Raw genomic sequence first — 20,000 nt, forward strand, 5'->3', positions numbered from 1 at the left:
ATATTCTTGCTATAGGTATGTTTGCCTTTGACATAAACATAAAGGTCATGACAGTCAATGAATTGGAGATAGGAGGATGTAGTCCTAGGAATATTCCTCTGTGAATTAATTTAAAATGACACTCACTGTTATATATCTTACTATGTGCAAGTGAAGGCACTATCAGATTTTAAAAGGGTATGTTATCTGCAGTGACTCCACCTGCTCTTCATGCTTTAGCACAGGCCAACAAACCTCCTAGATGTATATTGCAGTACGAGAGAGCTTGTTAACCACCTTTTGATTTATCATCAACTATAGAACCAAGCCAAGATTTGCCCTGTCGTTAAATAGACGGTGGAGGTCTGCTGATCTGAATAGAAATTGTGGAGACTTATTATCGACAATTACTGACTTGTCTTATATCTCTATCAATTGGATTCGTAACACTGGATGCATTTATGATTAAGAAAAAACAAATTTAATCCCAATGATTTTTATTCAATATAAAATACATATTCTTGGGAATTAACTATTTTTTTGAGGCAAATGTTTAGAATACACCTACACATCTGCTATATCTGTTATACTTATTATCTCTCTTTCTTTTTCTCTTTCTCTCTCTTTCTCTTTCTCTCTCTTTCTCTCTCTTTCTCTCTCTCTTTCTCTCTCTCTTTCTCTCTCTCTTTCTCTCTCTCTCTCTCTCTCTCTCTCTCTCTCTCTCTCTCTCTCTCTCTCTCTCTCTCTCTCTCTCTCTCTCTCTCTCTCTCTCTCTCTCTCTCTCTCTCTCTCTCTCTCTCTCTCTCTCTCTCTCTCTCTCTCTCTCTCTCTCTCTCTCTCTCTCTCTCTCTCTCTCTCTCTCTCTCTCTTCTCTCTCTCTCTCTCTCTCTCTCTCTCTCTCTCTCTCTCCCTCTCTCTCTCTCTCTCTCTCTCTCTCTCTCTCTCTCTCTCTCTCTCTCTCTCTCTTTCTCTCTCAGACAGGCCTCTGTTGGTAATTTTCCCCAATTTCTTTTCCTTCTTATAACCTTCATTCTATTGTAATGCTGAGATCCACAGCAATGGTACAGTCCTAAGTGGAAAGAATATCACACAAATTGCATAATTTTTATTTTTTTCCAGCCAGGGGGAGGAGGGGCGAGGCGGCATGGCGGATAGCTATGTGGAGTTAGTGAGCCATGCTCTACACCTTCCTCGTGAATACTGCTGCCAGGGCTCTTTACCAGGCTATGTGGAATGCTACATTTATTCTCCATGGATAAGGTATTCATACATTCTGTATTTCCCTTGGTGTTAGATAAGGGTATGTTTAGGAAGAGGAAGCAGCTGAAGAGAGTTGTATTGTCTGTTAGTTTAACTGAAATTTCCTCTCAGTCATAAAATTTAGATTGCTACATTCAGGAATCAACTACAACTTGAATATCAAAAGTGTGGGACCTGACAGGTACCATAGTAGCTGATTTCCCAAACCAGTAGCTGAGAAATCTTGTCACTTCATTTCATTGCTGCTTGGAAGTCATGCCTGTCACCCATAGCAGAGAAGTTGATTGATTAATATACATTGTTTTTGTTGCCATCCATTTATTCACAATAAGTTTGTTCACAATTCAGACTTGTTCATCTGTATAATACTAAAAATTGGGCGCATATAGTTTTTATTGATTTTAAAGCTTTAGGATTATAGAGAGGATGCTAAAACAAATGTAAAACATGGATCCCATTTTCATCAAGGACAATGTCATGTTTAAATGTAGCCCATAAATATGCCTTATGAAGAGGGGAGGTAAAATGCATAAAGAACCATCCAGCATAAGAACTATCATTAAAGTTTCTGCCTCTAATGGATGTTTGAAAAAATAAAAATAAAATGGCCTTTTTAATGATTAGCTTTCTTGCATTGAGATTCATAAGCAATGAGCATAATTTTCTTCTAGTGTTCTGTGGAGTCTAGTATTCTGTATCTATCAAAAAAAAATATGATTCTCATTTTTACTTGCTTTTCTTGCACCTTGTAGCAGTTTTGTCATCAGGAACAGGAATTATTCTGAACTTCATTTGTTTATTTGTTTTACAGGAGTGTTGTTCGTGAAGGATCCTTCACTCCCCCACCAGAGCATGAAAATCTAAGTCCAGCAGAGGTGCAGTCTGCTCTCCAGTTAGGGGAAAGATTAGGGAACTTCTGGCAAAGGGTGTTGGTGCAGGTTAGTCTTGTGTTATAGAAGCCTGTGATTCATAAGTCATTTTACCTTTTTTCTCCTCAAGATAAGTGAATTTTGAGAAATATATGTTTATTTATTTTATTTTTTTATTTATTTTAATTAATATGTATAAATTATGAGATTTCATGTATAGCTATCTCTATATTGATGTGACAATTAGTTTATCCATAACATTTATATTACAGGTCATACACAAAAATAATAGTCAGGTGTATCCACTTGCAAGAAATGCTGGACCATCTCCAGGCTTGTTGGCAGATGTTTCTTACTCACAGTTGCTTCACTATGTTGCAACTTCCAATAACAAAAACTTATGGAAAGATGCCTTCAAAAAATATTCTGGTATGTTTTAAGCTTTCTTTAATTGTGAAATCATTGGACTTGGGTCCTTTGTTATTACTGGAGTGATTACATATAAATTTTATACATGATTTAGAATATATTGCTCCCATCATGACAAGTTCACGTATTAAGCTAATCCTAATATATTAAATCCCTTAAATAAGAGATGACAATGGCATCTTGCAGAGCATGGCGTTGCTGTGCAATGGAAGGGAGGTGCACAGGTGGGGACGGACTCCTTGCACAATGTCCTGAGGGAAGTTATCTGGAGATTGTTTGGCTGTAAAATCATATCTCTCAGGTTAGTAAATATGTTTGTGTGTCATATGCATGATTATTGTGTAGGTAGGAATGTCAGCCAGTTATCTTTCACTTTTTTCTTTAACTCTTCCACAAGAGGCATTTTTTATGGGGTTGGATAACTTTTACATTACTTTCTATTCCTGCTTCTGCCTGGAAGATTTCAAGCACATAACGTTTCATTCCAGTGTGTTTTCCCGCTGCATATGGCTGCGCTGAACCTCTCAAAGCATTTTTTTTACCCACCCTATTCTTATGGTTTACATGATTGCATCTACAATGTAAAGGAATGTAAAAATATTGCCATGTTCAGAGGAGGTATTTTAGCAAAAGCTTTTTAATTGTTATTTTATTGAACTTTGTCTACATTCTTCACTTCTATATGATAATACCAATGAAGAGTGGAAACATTCTTTTAATCCATTCACGCCGGGGCGATTCCGGCTTTGTATGGTCGTAATGCTGGGGTTTTCGAATGCATAAGCCTAACGCCTCGAGACTCTTGGGCGAACAAGCCGCAAGCCTGGGCTGCCCGCTCACTCCCCCCAAGCGCCAGCCTTGCCCAGATATCTCGTCACCAGCGTCTGACGCAAGAACCACAAAACATGTCAGCACGTCATCCAGCGCAAGTGGGTTAATGGGACATCAAAGAAGATTTTTTTTTTTTACAAGAATGTACATATACCTTGTGACATGACATCATGGGTAATCGACAAATTAAATAATAGTATTACATTAGTATTTATTATTATTATTATTATTTATAGACCAGTCACATTTGATTTTACAATAGTTTATTGACTTGGATCTTTTTATTCAACCGATCAGAATTAGAAATTACCATGACATCATTAATATTACGTAGTTTTCTTAGACTGTTTTTCATGTTATATCATATTTTATGACATTAAAACACCTAAACTAAAGTAACAGAAACTAAGAAATTAAGAACAATCTAGCATTCTATTGCTGACATTCCAATAAGAAAATACTTGACATTTCAGGATGTCCGGAACCGTCCTGAACTTGGGATATTTTCAGATCACGTGATCGGACGTCAACCAGTGTGTAGAATATTAATTAACGCATCATACCAAGTGCTAATTTATATCACTTTGCTAATACATCATATATAGACTCATATATCATGCCTTAAGTTTAGAAAATAATAGGAAACACAATAACTTAACCCTCTCTTGACGGGTGGTACACTACGGTACCGCGCATTCAAGGCCCATTCGCTGGGTGACGCCATACGGCGTCATTTATTTAACTGATTTAGGCCTATGCCTTCGAGAGCCCCAGCATTGTAACATGCAAGGCTGGAATGCCCCTGTCGTGACTGGGTTAAGATGCCCTGTCCAGCCTGAACATCCTGTTAAGGAAGAGTTAATAGACATTATCAACTTTATTTATTTTTTATTTTATTATATTGTTTTATAGCCCATATCAGATGGGTGTCATGATTTACACAATGAGGCCTAAAAAACAGGCATCAATGCACCCTTGACACAACATCAGAAACTGCTCACAGTTGAAACATGCTCACAATCATGAAGCATCATGACTCTAATGGCAGTAGTTTCAGAACTACAGCTTTCCAGAATTAGCCTAAACCCTGTTTTTGTGATGGATTTAAGGGAAAATATTCATTAGGCAAGTCTGCATTGCCCAAAAGGCAGAGAAAACATTTTCCCCGTCCCTCTAATTTTTTGCTGGTGTCGACAGTGTCAGAAATCACATTTGGGTTAAGCAAATGCTCTTGTGTCATTTTCACTTTATTTTCTCTTTTGTTATGTTTTACATAAAGATTTTTTTTGCTTCTTCCCGATAAATTTTGTCCTTAGAGTTCATTGAAACAAATGTAGATAATAAATGAAAACAAATACAAGTATACAAGAGATGTAATCAGTGTGTTTCAATTAAGTCTTCATCAGAATTACCTCAAAAATATAAATTTGATTAGAGATCATTAGTTACATATTAGCAATATAAAGTTGTTCATTCTCATTTATACCATCTTCTTGAAAGACCTTTAGACTTCCAACTTCATTCACATGCAGGGAAGATTGCATACTTCAATCTGGTGTGCAAGGCGGCCGGTTACCTGAACCACACTCCAATGTCCTGCCAGCCCTTTGTGCCCTGGAGGGAGAGGAACATGTCTTTGTTATCCTTAACAGTGTCTATCATAGTGTTCATCAGTGTGTCTCATTCAGGTAAGGGGTTTACATGTACATATGTGTGTGCAGGTATTTATATTTACTTTAGTCCATTTTATCTTTGAATTTGATCCTTTTAAAGTTTCCTTGGTTATTATGAGATTGTTCCTGTGGAACTCACCTGTAGTTTGAAAAGAGTTAATTTGTTAAACTTACATGATGTTCATTATAGTACACAGTTGAAAAGAATTAGGTTAGCCCACAAATTTATGTTCAGCAGATGTTTTAGGTATTATATTGAAATATATCTTTTGAGAAGAACATCTTTGATGTTTATGATGGAATCCTCACTATGTGTTTATAGAATATGGCCAAATTACCATGATTCAACTTCAATTTTGTTTCCATGTAAAGATTTTAGTAACCTGAGTGAGATTCTTCTCCAATATCATGTCTCTCAGTCAGGTAAATTGGAAAATTTAATATTGACTCAAATTTCAACAATGATGGTGATGATAATGATGATATGGGATAGAAAAGGGATTGCTCCAAGGATTTGGAGCTATTGTCATTCTCATAACTGACGGGTGTTTTGATGAGTGACAGTAAGACAGCTTATGGATGTTAGAAGTGTAAAATCAGTGATGGAATTCCTTTTTACAACCATAGTAGTTTTTCTTCTTCTTCATGAGTAGTTGAAGAGTAAAAGCAACTTCTTTTTTTGGCAAGGGACTCATGACAACATAGGACTGTAATTTTCACTGTAATCTTTAGCTTCATTTCAAGATTTGTCTTAACCTCAGCCACTACAGATTCTTGGCCCTGACATGATTTTGCTGGGGGTAGTGAAAGTGAGCTACTTAATGAGCCTCAGAAAAACAGTTTGGAAATATTCATTACTTAAAAAATGTGTTATGATTATCAGAATAGCATAAAAGAATATGTGATATTTGAAACAGCTAATGAGAATTGCATTTGCTTTGTATACTTTTTTATTTGCAGCTTTTGATTTGCTTGTAGTTTTAATTAAATATTTTGGTATCTGTAAGTTCTCTCTATCAAAGAAACTGATTTCATTTTATTGGTTATAGCCCTGCAAAGTTGTCAGGACTGGAAGCAGGAGCACTCTTCATTTTATACCAAATCCTAGAAGTGGCAAGAGATACCCATGATCGTGGACTTCATCTTGGGGATGTAACTCTCCACCAGCTCTATATAGACAACGCTCTCTACCTCAGACTACTTCCAAGCATTCCTGATAACCTTATCCAGCCAGAGTCCTCACCACCCTCACACCTTCTAAAGAGCAAGTCCTTGAGTGAGTCAGAGCAGCACCCAGACTCAGCCATGGGAGAGAAAAGCCAAAGCAGATTGTCCCACTCATCAGATTCCACAAGAAGCACTGGTGATTTGGATGCAGACTCAGGAAGGACAAACTCCCCAGAACAGAACTCTGAAAGAAGCAGAGTCCCTCAGGATTCACGGGGAGACCACAGCAAGAGAAAAAGCTTGTTGCCTACATCCAAAAAGAGTGAAATGAACCAACCTGTGCAGTCAAAGACCTCAACTATCGAGGGATTTGAGAGCAGAAATAGTGCAACTCAAGCAGATAGTAGATTATTGGAATATCAGAAACTCATATCAAGTGAAGATGCTTTCGAGACATTAAGACAGGTACTGAAATGAAATTGTTCTCTAGTAACTATAATGCCATAGATAGAATTGAAGTGATGTTTTTTATACATCTTTCACTTCAGTTATTATTGTTGTAAAAGTGTAGTTTTAACAATTTGTTTCTATTTTTAAATGAAAATTTATGGATTCATCTTCATAGTCATTTCAGGCAGAGATAAGTAATACCCAGGATGCAGATTTAGAAACACTTTTGCAGTGTTCCTTGGTCCAACTTACTCAGCTTTGGGTGAGTAAATATTTTAATTATATTTGTGTATGTATTTCATAACATTCATAAAAATTAAATTATTTCTCTGCATGTAAGTCACTTTTTTTCTCTCCAAAATCATTGATGTCCTAAACTAACAGCTACTTATACACAAGAGGACAACTATTTCAACTGACCCTTCAAATCATACTAGTCATGGAGAGTTTAATTAGATACTATAAATCTAAACGGAAATATTAAAATCTTCAGTAAATTTATACATTATACTTTTTTTGCTTATATGTCACTTAGTCATTATTGTCATTTGTTTACATTTAACCCATTCCCGCCGGGACTGTTCCGTTTTTGCATGGCTTCAATGCTGGGTTCTCGAACGCATAGGCCTAAATCAATTATATTATTGACAGCGCATGCCTGCACCCGGCGCTATGCATATTACATAATCGCCGTCTGTGGCCGGCGGCCGGCAGTATTGGGTTAAGAAACTTATGATCAGTCACTGCTTCAAAAATTCAGATATACACAGATCAAATAGAAATCTGGCTCTTTTTCTTTCTGTTTTATTCAGTTTCAGTAATTTGCTATTATTAAACCATTGATGCTAGGTGTGCATGTCTACATGCTCTGTCTGCTGTGGTTCTGTTTTATCTTTTTTTCTTACATATATATTGTTCCAAAAGCACTGAGTCACCATGAAGTCAATTAGTCGGGCTACCTGACCAAAACCTAAATCATAGAGGACAGTGCATGTGTATGTTGTCAATGGGTTAAAGGGTAAAAAGTTTACCTATCAAACATTTTAGATAAATTTTAGGCAAAACTGAAAATGCAAAATAAACTTTATATTACATGATGTTTAACAATCATTGCTGTTGAACAAGTCAAAAGTTTATCATGTTCAAATAATCAGCCAATTTACTCAGCTTTGAATTGTGGGCTAACCTTTTTGCATCATTACCATTTTGATTATTATTGCTATAATATTGCTGTTATTATTATTATTATAAAGAAAGTATAAAAGAGAATGCTGTTATTTAATTTCAATATATATGTTAAGATTTTTTTTTATTATTATATGGAATTTTATTAGTTTCACCTAGAGAAATCTACATAGCAAGCTTTTTTCAGAAATATAATTGATTACTTAGAAAATATTCCACTGGATTTTTTTTGTGAATTTCATTGTCTATCCAGATGTTTAGATAACATTTGCCATCTTTTAGCATATGTCAGTCTTCAATTTTAACTAATTATGTTTTTGATGTTTTCATTGGTTCACCCAGGTCGGCCACCAAATAACAACCCTCGACTACCTTTTATGCCTGAACTTCTTTGCTGGTAGAAAGTTCAATTCGCCTCATCATCATCCCACTGTGCCTTGGGTGATTGACTTCACAGGGAGAAATTCTGGCTGGAGGGACTTGACCAAAACCAAATTCCGACTGAATAAGGGCGACCAGCAGCTGGACCACACCTACCAGATGGCTGCCAGTCAAGGGCAGAACAAGCAGGCAGTATGTTGTTTGGTCTATCTGTTCAGAAAAGTAGCCTCTTACAAGTAATATTTTCTGTTGTTGATCATCACTAAATTTTATTGATATGTATTTATTTATTTTGTTTTCTCATTTCCAGGTTGCACATCATGTGACAGAAGTTTTCAGTGAGATAACCTATTATGTCTATAAGGCCCGGATAACCCCAAAGGAGTTGCTAACAAAATATGTCCGCCAACAATGGGTTCCTGAGCATTATCCTGCCACAATTAGTCGTCTGTATCTTTGGACTCCAGATGAATGTATACCTGAATTTTATACTGATCCTGCAATATTCAAAGTAAGTGGTTACATAACGGTGACTCATGTTTTAGAGACTAGTCACTGAATCAGAAGAAAATATTTTTCAAATAGAAGAAGCATTTTGTTTACAGTATTTTAGATATTACTATTGTGGTAATACTTTATATGAAATATTTTTTATCACAGCAGGACACACATGCACGCAGACACATACAAGCAGACATACACACATACTGACACTCACATGCAGGTACGCACATACCGTTACATATGCACAGACAAATACATTCACTTACTCACTCACTCATTCATTCATTCATTCATTCACTTACTCATTCACTCACAGAGATATATGGCCATAGACCTGTTGCTCATGTACTCCCAGAGATATATTATTATAGACCTGTTGCTAATCTTAAAATGTCATTCAAGAGCATTCATGAAGACCTGAGTGATCTGGAAGTGCCTGATTGGTGTTCTGGTGTAGATGATTTCCTCAGCTATCATCGATTGGTTCTCGAGAGCAACCGCGTGTCACAGCGCCTTCATCACTGGATTGATCTTAATTTTGGACACAAGTTAGTCTTTGTGAGAGTTACTTAGTGGCATTTTTATGGAAGTATTGTTTCCTTGAGTTTTTAACTAATGTAGAAGTATTGTTTCCTTGATATTTGTATAATGTTCCAAGATAGTTTTAGAAGCAGTTTCTTATAAATCACAAGTTCATTTCATTGATAGAATGTAGTTATCTCAGTTTTTTCTCTATGCCTTTCTTTTTCTCTCAACATTAATAATCTTTATTTCACAGGCTATCTGGCAGTGCAGCTGTCAAGGCAAAAAATGTCTGTTTACAACTGGTAGATGCCCATACCACTCTCTCCACAGGAGCAGTTGTACAACTGTTCTCTGTGCCTCACCCACCGAGACTAACTCCCTCTCCATACCTTGGACGCTCCCCACCAAAGTTCAGCGTTCCAATACAACAGGAAGCAAGTAAGATACCAGAGTTCCTCAGATGGATTGGGAAACCTTTGTTTGCCTGAAAATTCTATTTCTGGGAATAGTTTGAAAATTATATCCCAGATACATTGATACTCCTTAGAATTTTTAAAGAATTCTGAAACCAGTGCTCTTACCATCAGATTTGTCAGTCCTCTTTTATGAGCTCTTTATGTGCAAGTGCAAGCTCTTACGAAATTCAATATTTTTTCTCTGAGAAAGAATTGATTTTTTTTATTTTTATAATGAGAAACATGAATATAGAAATTACATTGAAAGTAAACAGAATGCAATATAACAGTCCATAGGGCCTATGTAATCTTAAGCCAGTATGTTTTGTAAAGCAAAGCATTTATACACTTCAACAAAGTATGGATGATGGTAGAGAAAGTACTCTTTATGAAGGTCTTTTTTCATAACTCCCATCAGCAGTATGCATTAAATATAAGCCCCAGCTCAAATAAGTTAAACTAGTCTAGTTTCTAAAATCAGCTTAAAAATAAACTTTAATTTTTTTTTTTTTTTTTTTTTTTTTTTTTTTTGTAAAAACACAAGGTTATTTTAAGTATTGAAGTTGGCAGTTTTGGGTTTGTGACTATCAGTGATTAGATCACAACTAGGCCTACATTTATCATTTTAACATTATCAAGAATATCCTCTGAAATAGTTACTATTACTAAGGTAATATTTGCAGTTATAACAGTATCTGTAAATATAAGATATGTTTATTAAAACATATTCAATGAATAGTGTTACTGAGTAACTAGTTGGTCTGTCCTTATTCCCCTATATCAATAAGGAACAACCTCTCTCATGCATTAACCCAATGATGACGGTGTGTCACACCCGTGTGACACGGCAAAGTATCTGATGATTGGGCGACACACCAGTGTGACATCCCCGAGGCGATATTGCATGGGCCCGGCATAGGGGGTTGCCTCTTCTCACTGGGCCCGTTGAGATTGGGTTAATGCTGAAAGAAAAAATGTATTCCATGATACAGTATGTTGCAATAAAGATGATATATCTTAGTAAATATGATTTCTGATTTGAATTGATTTAACTAATGCCACTCCCACTAGCTAGATAACAAGAACATGTGCGAGATCTCTCCCAATACATGTGTTTTGTGGGACAGATCATGACATGATAGGCCATCATACAGCAGGAGCGAAATATTCCCATGACATGATATCACGTCATCCTGCGCAAATGGTTTAAACCTCAAAATGACATTGAAAAAGTGGCTTTTGCATATCATGAAACAATGATACAGATTTCATGATATACATGACGGAATCAATTAGTCCTAAAAGATGGGGATCAATGCATACATGACGTGACATTGGGATCTGCTCACAGTTGAAGTGTGCACACAATCATGAAGTATTATGGCTGTAACATTGCTATCATGAAACAATGATACAGATTTCATGACATACATGACGGAATCAATTAGTCCTAAAAGATGGGGATCAATGCATACATGACGTGACATTGGGATCTGCTCACAGTTGAAGTGTGCACACAATCATGAATTATTATGGCTGTAACATTGCTACAGGGTTCCAGAGTCAGCTTAAACCCACATCTTGTGATAGATTTATGAAAAAATATTGTTTGGACTAGTCTACACTACCCAGAGGGCGGAGAAAAAACTCCCCGTCCCTCTAATTTTTAGCCGGTGCTGTCAGTGTCATAGACCATCCGTCCCGACTGCCAGTTAGGTCATTAGGCACCCCACTTGCAATGGGTTAAACATAAATGCCAAAAAATCCCTTATAGTAATTATTTCACTGGCTGATCTTTGTCTTCTTTTCTTCTTTCATTGCTTTCCAGAATTAAACTAGTGTTGAAAATCAATGTAGCAGAATAAAGGCATGATTGTGTAAATAGTTCATCACTTGTGCAGATTCCTTTTGTGGCCACTGCATAATGATGGTGTATAGAGCTGTTTTTATTCAAAATAAAGTGTGTATATATTTGTATGTGGGTGAGTGTGTGTATATATTTTTCTGTTTTATTTAATTATTTTCTTTTCTTTTTTTCTTTTCAGAAATAGAGAAATCTGATGAACAGAGTGAAGCAGATTCTGCACCTGAACGTCAGGATGAAGAGACTGAGAGCATCAAATCTTTAGCTCTTTCAAAAAAGCTAAGCAGATCAAGAACCTCCCTATTTGAGGAAAAGGTACCAGAAATGCCCATGATCCAGCTCCCACAGGACTATAACCCACTTGTGGCACTCAACCAAGTTGAAATGCTGTTTAACTTAGTCCTGAAGACTTCAAGAATGATTCCTGAAAGAAACCTCAAATGTCGTGACATTCAGCAAGCGGTCAAGCAGGCTGCTCATCTGAGACGAGTAAGAGACATCCAGGCAATAGGATGCATTACTGTGGAGATGTTTAATGCCCCAAAATGTCGTGTGCTCAGTAACAGGGCAAAGCTGCCAGAGAGGTATGCCCATGCCCTCAAACTTCTGATGAATGATCAGATTGATATACCTAGATGCATCCGCCACACACTGCAAGTAATATTTCAGATTGACAGTGCACGGGACACTAGAGAATATGTTCTCCCCAACAAATATGAACCTGTGTCCTCAGATGGTCTCCCTCCTCCCAGTCCTCACCAGCTTCTCCAATCTCTGATAAATGTAATTGTCTTCCCGTCATATTTTCCTAAACTGTATGCCTTTGTGTGTAAGATGAGGCAGTACTCACAACTCCTTAGTGAAGCTCAACTTTCATGTTGTGATTTGCAAAAGAAGAATGAGTACATCATGAAAGTGGCTGAAATTAGAGTCAAGATGGCTGCCAAGGATCTACCAAAAATATTACCAAGTCTATCCTCTGAAGGATTGAGTCTCATTCTGCCGTACCTCATAGAGCTCTTTGAATTCCCAGAGAGTGCTGTAAATGCTGCATGGTACCTGACAAGTCCCCTAGCCCAAGCCCTAGGGCCAGAGGAAGCAAACAAACACCTCTTACCACCAGTTGTTAAATTGTTTGAAGCTGAAACTATCACAGACAAACATCTGAAGCTCTTCCATCGCTCCTTCTTGTTGCAACTGATAGTCTGGTTTGGATTGCATAAGTTCCTCACATTCTTTGTCACACCATTGATAGAGGGTGTAGGAGGTTACAAAGAAGTTTTAGGAAAAGCTCAACAGGCTGCAGAGATAGTGAGGAAACAGTCAACCACACTAAAGTAAGTCAGCTGGTTATAATTTACACCAGTAGCTAAAAAACTTGTACCCGTAATTAAGACAAGTTGAAGATATTGTAAGTTACTATATATACTGTAAATATTTGAAACTCTAGAGCCAGGTATCAAACCTTTTTATGTGCTATTTTAATTCCTCAGCTATCTTAGAAGTACTCTTCACTTTTCCTTCTTCCAGTAGTCCCCAGATAATTATTGAATATTTGCTCTAGGAGTGTGGATATAAGCCTGGGTAGTGAAGGAGTTACCTCCCCTTGTGAGGAGGACTCACACTCCAGCAACACTGAGCTCACTCTCAGAATGGAAGCAGAAGAGGCTGGTGCTGCTCGGGTAGAAGGTGACCTCACGGATGCTGAGGCTGAAGCTGAGCCAGGTGATTATGAAAGAATTGCATAGAACAGGGGAAAAGATTACTACTTACACTAACATGATGGGGTCTATCTATGGGTGCTGCAATTTAATAGCAGTTTGATGTTAACATTATAATTAAAGTAATGTTATATGTTTTGCTACTTGTATTTTTTTATCATGCTTACATTCTTTTCAAATAAGGAAACTAATCCCCCAATTGGAGCCTCTACAAATTTATAAGGAAGATAAGAAAGTCACAGAGAATAATAAAGATTTAGGTCATGCTGAAGAATATGGGCATTTCAGAAGTGTTTGTGTTTGAAGGCGGTGAGGAAGAAGTAGAAGCTAGTTCACCTGATACACCCATGCAAGATGCTAGTGATCAGCTGAGGTGAGGCTAGACTGCATAGTGCCAGTATATGACCACTTCACTTTGCATGATATTGCATGATCTTTACATCTACATCTTAAGATGTGGCCTGTTGTAGAAGAGTTAATCAATATTGAATGGCCAAGTTTACCCATTGATTGTGGTGAGACTCTAAAAAGTTACAGTTCTGCAGACCAAGTAATGCATGAAGCAAAGCTATAAGTAGTGATTTTGGTAACTGCTTGATTATGTAGAGACAGGGTAAAGAGGGCTGCTGCCCAGAGGCCAGTACTTTCCAGGGACCCCACAGTGACTCAGTGATCACCAGTTTTCATTTTTGTTAATGAAGTGGACAGATGTTCAATACAGGAAACTTTTCATCTGATGGTTCTACATTCATTTCAAAAAGGGAAATAATTTTAGTTTTTGAATTGTAGAGTATGCAATACTGGCACTAACAGACTGAGTCTGTAATTATTTTCTTCCTCAGAGTCTATTCATAGATTTTTTTTTTTTTTCACATTAGTCATTATTTTCAAAATGTCCACCTATTGTGTGATGTGGATACTTTTATAAGTAAAGTTTAATGTAAGAAAGGGCACTTCTAATACATGTACTTAGAAGGAATATGGCTTTGCAATACATAAATATGGCTCTGAGCAAGGAAGAAGCTTGGCAATTACTTTAAGGTCTAGGGAAGGATACAGCCTTATAATTAAATATAACAGTAAAATCATGATTTTTTTAAGACCAAGTATGAGATTATTTTCATAAAGAATCATGATAGAGCCACTCACATCAAAAGCAGTGATAAAAAAAGGTATCTCAGAATTTTTGACTTATTGAACCACTTATCAATTTACCCTTTTACATTTACGCCCTGAATTATTTGTCTTATATGACCTGTGTTGTCCTTTGAGCAGATCGCCCCTGGCATCAGAGACCCTGAGCTTAGATGAGGTGTCCTTGCAAGAGGGCATTGGCTCTATCCCCTCCTTGTGTCCATCCCCACACTCGCCTTCCATGAGCGGGGATGAAGATGAGGCTTCCAGCAATCCTGACACTCCTACCCCTTTGGTGTCTGCATACCCTGCCTCAAGTGTGGCCACAACTACAAGCATTACCATACCAAAGAGTTCCACAGATGGCATGTCTGTGATAAAGTCTACAGGGGAGTACTCCTCATCACTACCCAATTTCCGCTTGGAAAAGGAGCCTCATGTAACCAACATTGACATTGGTGAAGATAGCACTGATGCCTTGAAAGCCACCTTCAGAGAATCGGAGAGCCAAGATGCCAAGCAAAAGATGGACCTGGATCACAACATGTCAGACGTGTGTTGTGAGAGTGTCCTCTGGTTAGCAGGTAGACTAGGCCCAGTGCTTACCTCACGCTACATGACTCGAAACTTGCTGAGGATGTTGACACTCTGTTATCTGCCAGACTCTGGAGCTCTGACTCCCATCCCCTCCGATCCTCTGGACGAACTCTCAGTGACCAGAAAGCGTATTCTTGGAGATCGTTATGCAGCAAAGGTTCTCCATTGCCTTTCAGAAATTGCATGTATGTATTGTGTATATACAACACAATTATGTCAATTTACTGCCAAGCACTATTGTATTGGAATATACCTAAAAATACTTTTTTTGTAATTTCAGTGGCATAATCTTATAAATAGTATGTGTGAAGATTCACTACCCTAATATATTTACTCTAATTATAAGGTCTGTATGGAGAACAAGTCATTCTCCTCCAGTACCTGTGTCACATATGTGAGCTTGTGGCCTCCTGCCGACGCAAGCTATCCGCCACAATGGAGGGGGGGCTGTTGGGTGCCATGGCGCTGTTGCAGCACCTTCTTCCCTACTTGACAGACAGCACCTTTATGGAGCACTTGCAGGTACACAGAAAGGATATGTAAAGTAGAAAGATGTCCTTTGTTACCCAAAATAATTGTAGACCATCTTTATCATATTAGTATAAGTGAATACTTTTCCTGTTCAGTAATGTACTGACTATGATTATTGTTTTTTATTTTCATGTATACATCTGTTAAGTATTTTGTCTGCAAAATTTTGTAAAGATCATGTAATAATATTTTCAGGAAACTCTTATCCGCAATGCTGTGTATCCTGTTATTAGACTCTTATCATCCACCAAAGTGAACTTCCCTCACGGTGGAACAGCAAGAGGAGTTCTAGCCTGTCGGGTCATTGACTGCCTCTTCATCATGGCTCTGAGGGTTGGCCGTGAAATGAGTAAAAGCATCTTAATGCCAACTATAACAAGGCTAATGACAGCCTTTGATAAATGTCACAGCAGTTCAAATCAGCTTGGAGCATCACCAAGGTATAACCATATTTAAAGGAGTTGGACTCAATGGCATTTAGGTTAGATAAGATATATAAAACAATCATGAGGTAATAGTTGATTATGTAATATAGAGGATTGTCAGTTGTGATTATCATTTATATTTATAAATCAAAAATAATTATTTTATGATGTTATTACAGAAAATGTTTCATAAAGAATTTTTCATATGGTTCCATGCATAGCCAAACTTTATTTCATTATTCCATCATGGAAAAAGGACCAGATAATACTCTAGGCTTCTAGAGATATCAATTTACACCATCAAACATTAACTCCTAAACCGCATATTAGGATTTGTATAGCAACCCTCACAGATGTAAAAGAAAAGCCTATTTTTTTTATGTATGATAGCAAGAAAGATATACCTGTGAATATTATAGAAACAAATAATAAAAGGAAAATTTTGTCATCATGATGTTAAGCAATGTTTCAACTGTGACAATGATTTCAGTTTAAAGGTTAATTATCACAAATTAAATTTGATGTAAACTAATGCAACCAAACATCTGGAATGTTCACAAAGCCCTCTACCTTTCAGATCACTAGAGGCTGAGGAACTTCTGGGTGGGAGCGAAGAGGGAACTCCTGGAGGCACTCAGGCATCCCCTGGATTGAGTACAGACTCAGTCAAAGCCAAAGTATGAAATACAGGAGTATATTGCATTTTAATTTTGATGTGTCTATTTTCCTTCTCAACTGAATGGTGCTGGAAAATAGTTGGAATGAACCAGCTGCTGCACAATGTCGGGTGCATGAGATCAATGTTCTTTCCCTCCTATCTTTTTTATTCTAGACAAGCTGATTATTATTTTTACATAAAAGGATTAAAAACAAAGGTTTAGACTGAGTTTGGAAGGCCATACATCCTGATATATGTATAGGTGCCATCCAGTCTTTAGATCAATCCTCACTATGGCATGCATAGATGACAGCTGATATCATTAGGTTAATCTCATATGAATTGATTCTGAGCATGGTTGACTTGCAGGATAGTAATGTCTGCAAATGACAATTTGGTTAAATGAGTTCACATCCAACCTTAAAATTAAGTGTTTATTTGATATTATTACATTTATTCGTGTTCATTTGTTAACTGAAACATTTCCAACAGGCAATAGAGGAGTTAAAGCAAGTCCTGACTCCAGAACTGGCATACTTGTCCTATGTCCCATTGTGCAGGTTCTTAGGAGCTTCCTACATGGAAACCACCTTACCTAACCACGACCTGTTACGCTCACTCTGCCTGCAGTATGATGAGAACAACCAAGCCCATCATGCGGCTGGTATGTGTCATTTTCTTTACACTGGTAGCAAGTGAATATAAGAGTTCTGATGATGACTTTCATTTTGTCATTTATCATTCTGACATTTAAGTATTTATTTTGACAACTGCTAGAGCAATAGTTATTTAGAAAGTATATAGGTAATATTTTCTAATCTTGAAAACATCATGGGACCTTATCTGATTTTGAAACAGTATTGACAGATGATGGCTTGGCTATGAATAGTTCCTCTACCTCTAGTGAAGATCTAGGCGGGCGAAGATTGAGCAACAGAGGTACTAATGTGGCAGTCACTGGAAATAGAATAGACATTAAGGTATGTAAAATGTGAGAGAGAGAGAGAGTACAAACTAAATTAGGTATATATATGATTATAAGATTATTTTGAAGCTGTTATGTAGCATGTTGTATTTATTTCCAGGATGCTCCAGATAGTGTTATTACACCTCAGTCAGAACTTCCTCCTTCCATTGGTTTTGCAACAACTGTTGATATTTCAAAATATACAGGTGGAAAAATGGACAATACTCAAAGGTATGAATATTAAAAGATCAGACTAACACTAATGTAGTATTGCAGGCTTGTCATGAGACATCAGTAAAGATCACAGAACAAAAGGTCTCAGATTTTTTTTTGATAGAACCAAAGAGTGAAAACATCCCATTAGCAGCACTAGAAAAATTATTTGCATTGCAAGGATATTGTTTCTGATAAAAGTAAAGCAAAGAATATAAAGAAAGACATATCACAAGAACCAGGAATGAAGAGAACATATTTATGATGGAGAAATAGAGAAAGTAATCAGAAATAGAATTTTTTTATATCTTTGTAATTTCATCCCACAGGCATCTACGGGGCAACTGGCTGGCGTACTGGGAACATGAGATAGGAAGAAGTGAACAGGATGCCAGGTTTAATTTTAAGCAGATCAAGCTACAAACATTTACTGGTCATACAAACAGTGTTAAGTCTATCCATGTTCTGGATAATGAAAATTCCTTCATCTCATGCAGCAAAGATAAGACTGTGAAACTTTGGTCTTTACGGAGTCAGGTACATTATTTTTGTGATGATGGTTTCAACATTGTTTAGATTGTTATATATGTGTATTATTGCGTACAGCGGTTCTGGTACTCACATAGGTAGAAGTCTTGTACACATGGCATTGTAGCATTCCCACCTCTAGCTCGCCTATTCCTATCTTCTACCCTACCCTTCTTTCTGTTATATGAACATATGACAAAATTTACTATTTAATTTTTGCACCAGTTGATGTATATCTTCACACTCATATGTGTAATTTTATTTCACTTAATCCTTTATCAAAACTGTTATTACCTTGTTCAGTATTGATGAGAAGTTTCCTAATTGATGGTGGGTTGTTCACCCAGTAGAACCTAGATGATTCCACAAGTACTTAGTCACTAAAGAATCCATTAGTAGACATTCTTAACTTTGCTTCCTTGAATTTTCAAGAAAAACATTTTCGGTTCCATTAACCCTCTCACAACAGGGCATATAGCTTCCCACTAAGAGAATTCTCCTGTGCTCTGAGCCTCACAGAGCACTTTTCAGGAGGTTTTTGTATTTTTTTTACATTTTTTGGCAAGTCAAGGAAAAGGGTACATACAAACAGAATTATGTAAAATTTGTATATATGGGGAGACACCATGACATGACAGGGTGTCATCCGTCATGAGAGAAATCTTCCATTGCCATGTATCATGTCATCCGGCATGAATGGTATCATTATCAACATTGTTATTTTCATCTCCATCACCATTTTACCGGTGTAAGAGAAGTAATAAGTGTAATACTTTTTTTTTCTTAGCCCAAAATAGTGATGTCAGATATGCCTAGTAATTAAACCCTCATGACTAAGACCCATTTATATGTAAAAAAAAAAAAAAAAAAAAAAAGAAAGCAAAATCATAATGAATAGTACATTTTACCTGTGAAACTGATGTAATCCACTCAAGCTAATGAAACATAAAGAAACCTAACTTAAATATAGTATTAAAGTTTTCAATTCCTGATGCACACACACACATCAGTTTAACTGATTGGACAAGATATTGCTCAGCCATCCATACCCAGCAATTGATATTACATCATTTCTGTAGTTACCAAAAACATAGTAACCTGAACAGCTTTTTCAGTGTTATATCAGTCAGAAGTATCAGACACTAGGCTTTTATTAGTAACTGTTTGCCATCAATGAATTCATGTTTTAAACCAGATTTCGTAAATATAGCTGTAACAAAAAAATGTAATACTTCAATACATTAGTAGTTGTCATAGTAGTAGTACTACTATTTCTGCAACTACTACCACTACTACTTATACTCCTACTCCTACTACTACTGTTCTGGAAGTAGTCATATATGCCTCATACTTGTGTGATTACAACATACAGTGCTTCCTTTTACTGCATTCCATCATCCTGTGACACACGTCGCTACCTTCATCTACCTCCTCACACTCTAAGATACTCAGTTGCTCATTCCATAGAGTGGTTTACTTAACTTAAATGATTTTGTTGTGTTTTGCAGTAGCAATGGTAAAAGCTCAAAATTCACGAAAATTATGATATTAACCCATTCCCGCCGGGCCGTTTTCGTCTTTTATGGCGTCGATGCCGGGGCTCTCGAACGCTTAGGCCTAAATCAATGATAACATTGACGGCGTATGACGGCAC

At 36.9% G+C, this 20,000-nt stretch overlaps 1 protein-coding gene across 4 annotated transcripts in view; it reads left to right on the forward strand.

The window, feature by feature from the left end:
• The window catches only part of Wdr81 (WD repeat domain 81), a 28,619-nt gene that overhangs the window by 758 nt on the left and 7,861 nt on the right, over nt 1-20,000 (forward strand). For 2 of the 4 annotated variants that reach the window (XM_043006306.2, XM_043006316.2), the window contains exons 2-23: nt 1,099-1,239; nt 2,051-2,177; nt 2,381-2,537; nt 2,724-2,838; nt 4,901-5,056; nt 6,091-6,673; nt 6,834-6,920; nt 8,186-8,416; nt 8,535-8,735; nt 9,131-9,276; nt 9,507-9,691; nt 11,754-12,909; nt 13,137-13,297; nt 13,582-13,666; nt 14,569-15,209; nt 15,371-15,546; nt 15,751-15,995; nt 16,558-16,657; nt 17,131-17,302; nt 17,497-17,618; nt 17,724-17,836; nt 18,148-18,355. In XM_043006306.2, coding sequence (XP_042862240.1) covers nt 1,124-1,239; nt 2,051-2,177; nt 2,381-2,537; nt 2,724-2,838; nt 4,901-5,056; nt 6,091-6,673; nt 6,834-6,920; nt 8,186-8,416; nt 8,535-8,735; nt 9,131-9,276; nt 9,507-9,691; nt 11,754-12,909; nt 13,137-13,297; nt 13,582-13,666; nt 14,569-15,209; nt 15,371-15,546; nt 15,751-15,995; nt 16,558-16,657; nt 17,131-17,302; nt 17,497-17,618; nt 17,724-17,836; nt 18,148-18,355 — 5,283 coding nt within the window. In that variant the 5' untranslated portion in view covers nt 1,099-1,123. The remainder of the gene's footprint in view (nt 1-1,098; nt 1,240-2,050; nt 2,178-2,380; nt 2,538-2,723; nt 2,839-4,900; nt 5,057-6,090; nt 6,674-6,833; nt 6,921-8,185; nt 8,417-8,534; nt 8,736-9,130; nt 9,277-9,506; nt 9,692-11,753; nt 12,910-13,136; nt 13,298-13,581; nt 13,667-14,568; nt 15,210-15,370; nt 15,547-15,750; nt 15,996-16,557; nt 16,658-17,130; nt 17,303-17,496; nt 17,619-17,723; nt 17,837-18,147; nt 18,356-20,000) is intronic. The other 2 variants (XM_043006324.2, XM_043006332.2) reach the window with 2 other exon arrangements.

The sequence above is a fragment of the Penaeus japonicus genome, unplaced genomic scaffold (assembly GCF_977035675.1).
Source record: "Penaeus japonicus unplaced genomic scaffold, GWHDUDI00000001_assembly GWHDUDI00000016, whole genome shotgun sequence".
NCBI classification, from domain to species: domain Eukaryota; kingdom Metazoa; phylum Arthropoda; class Malacostraca; order Decapoda; family Penaeidae; genus Penaeus; species Penaeus japonicus.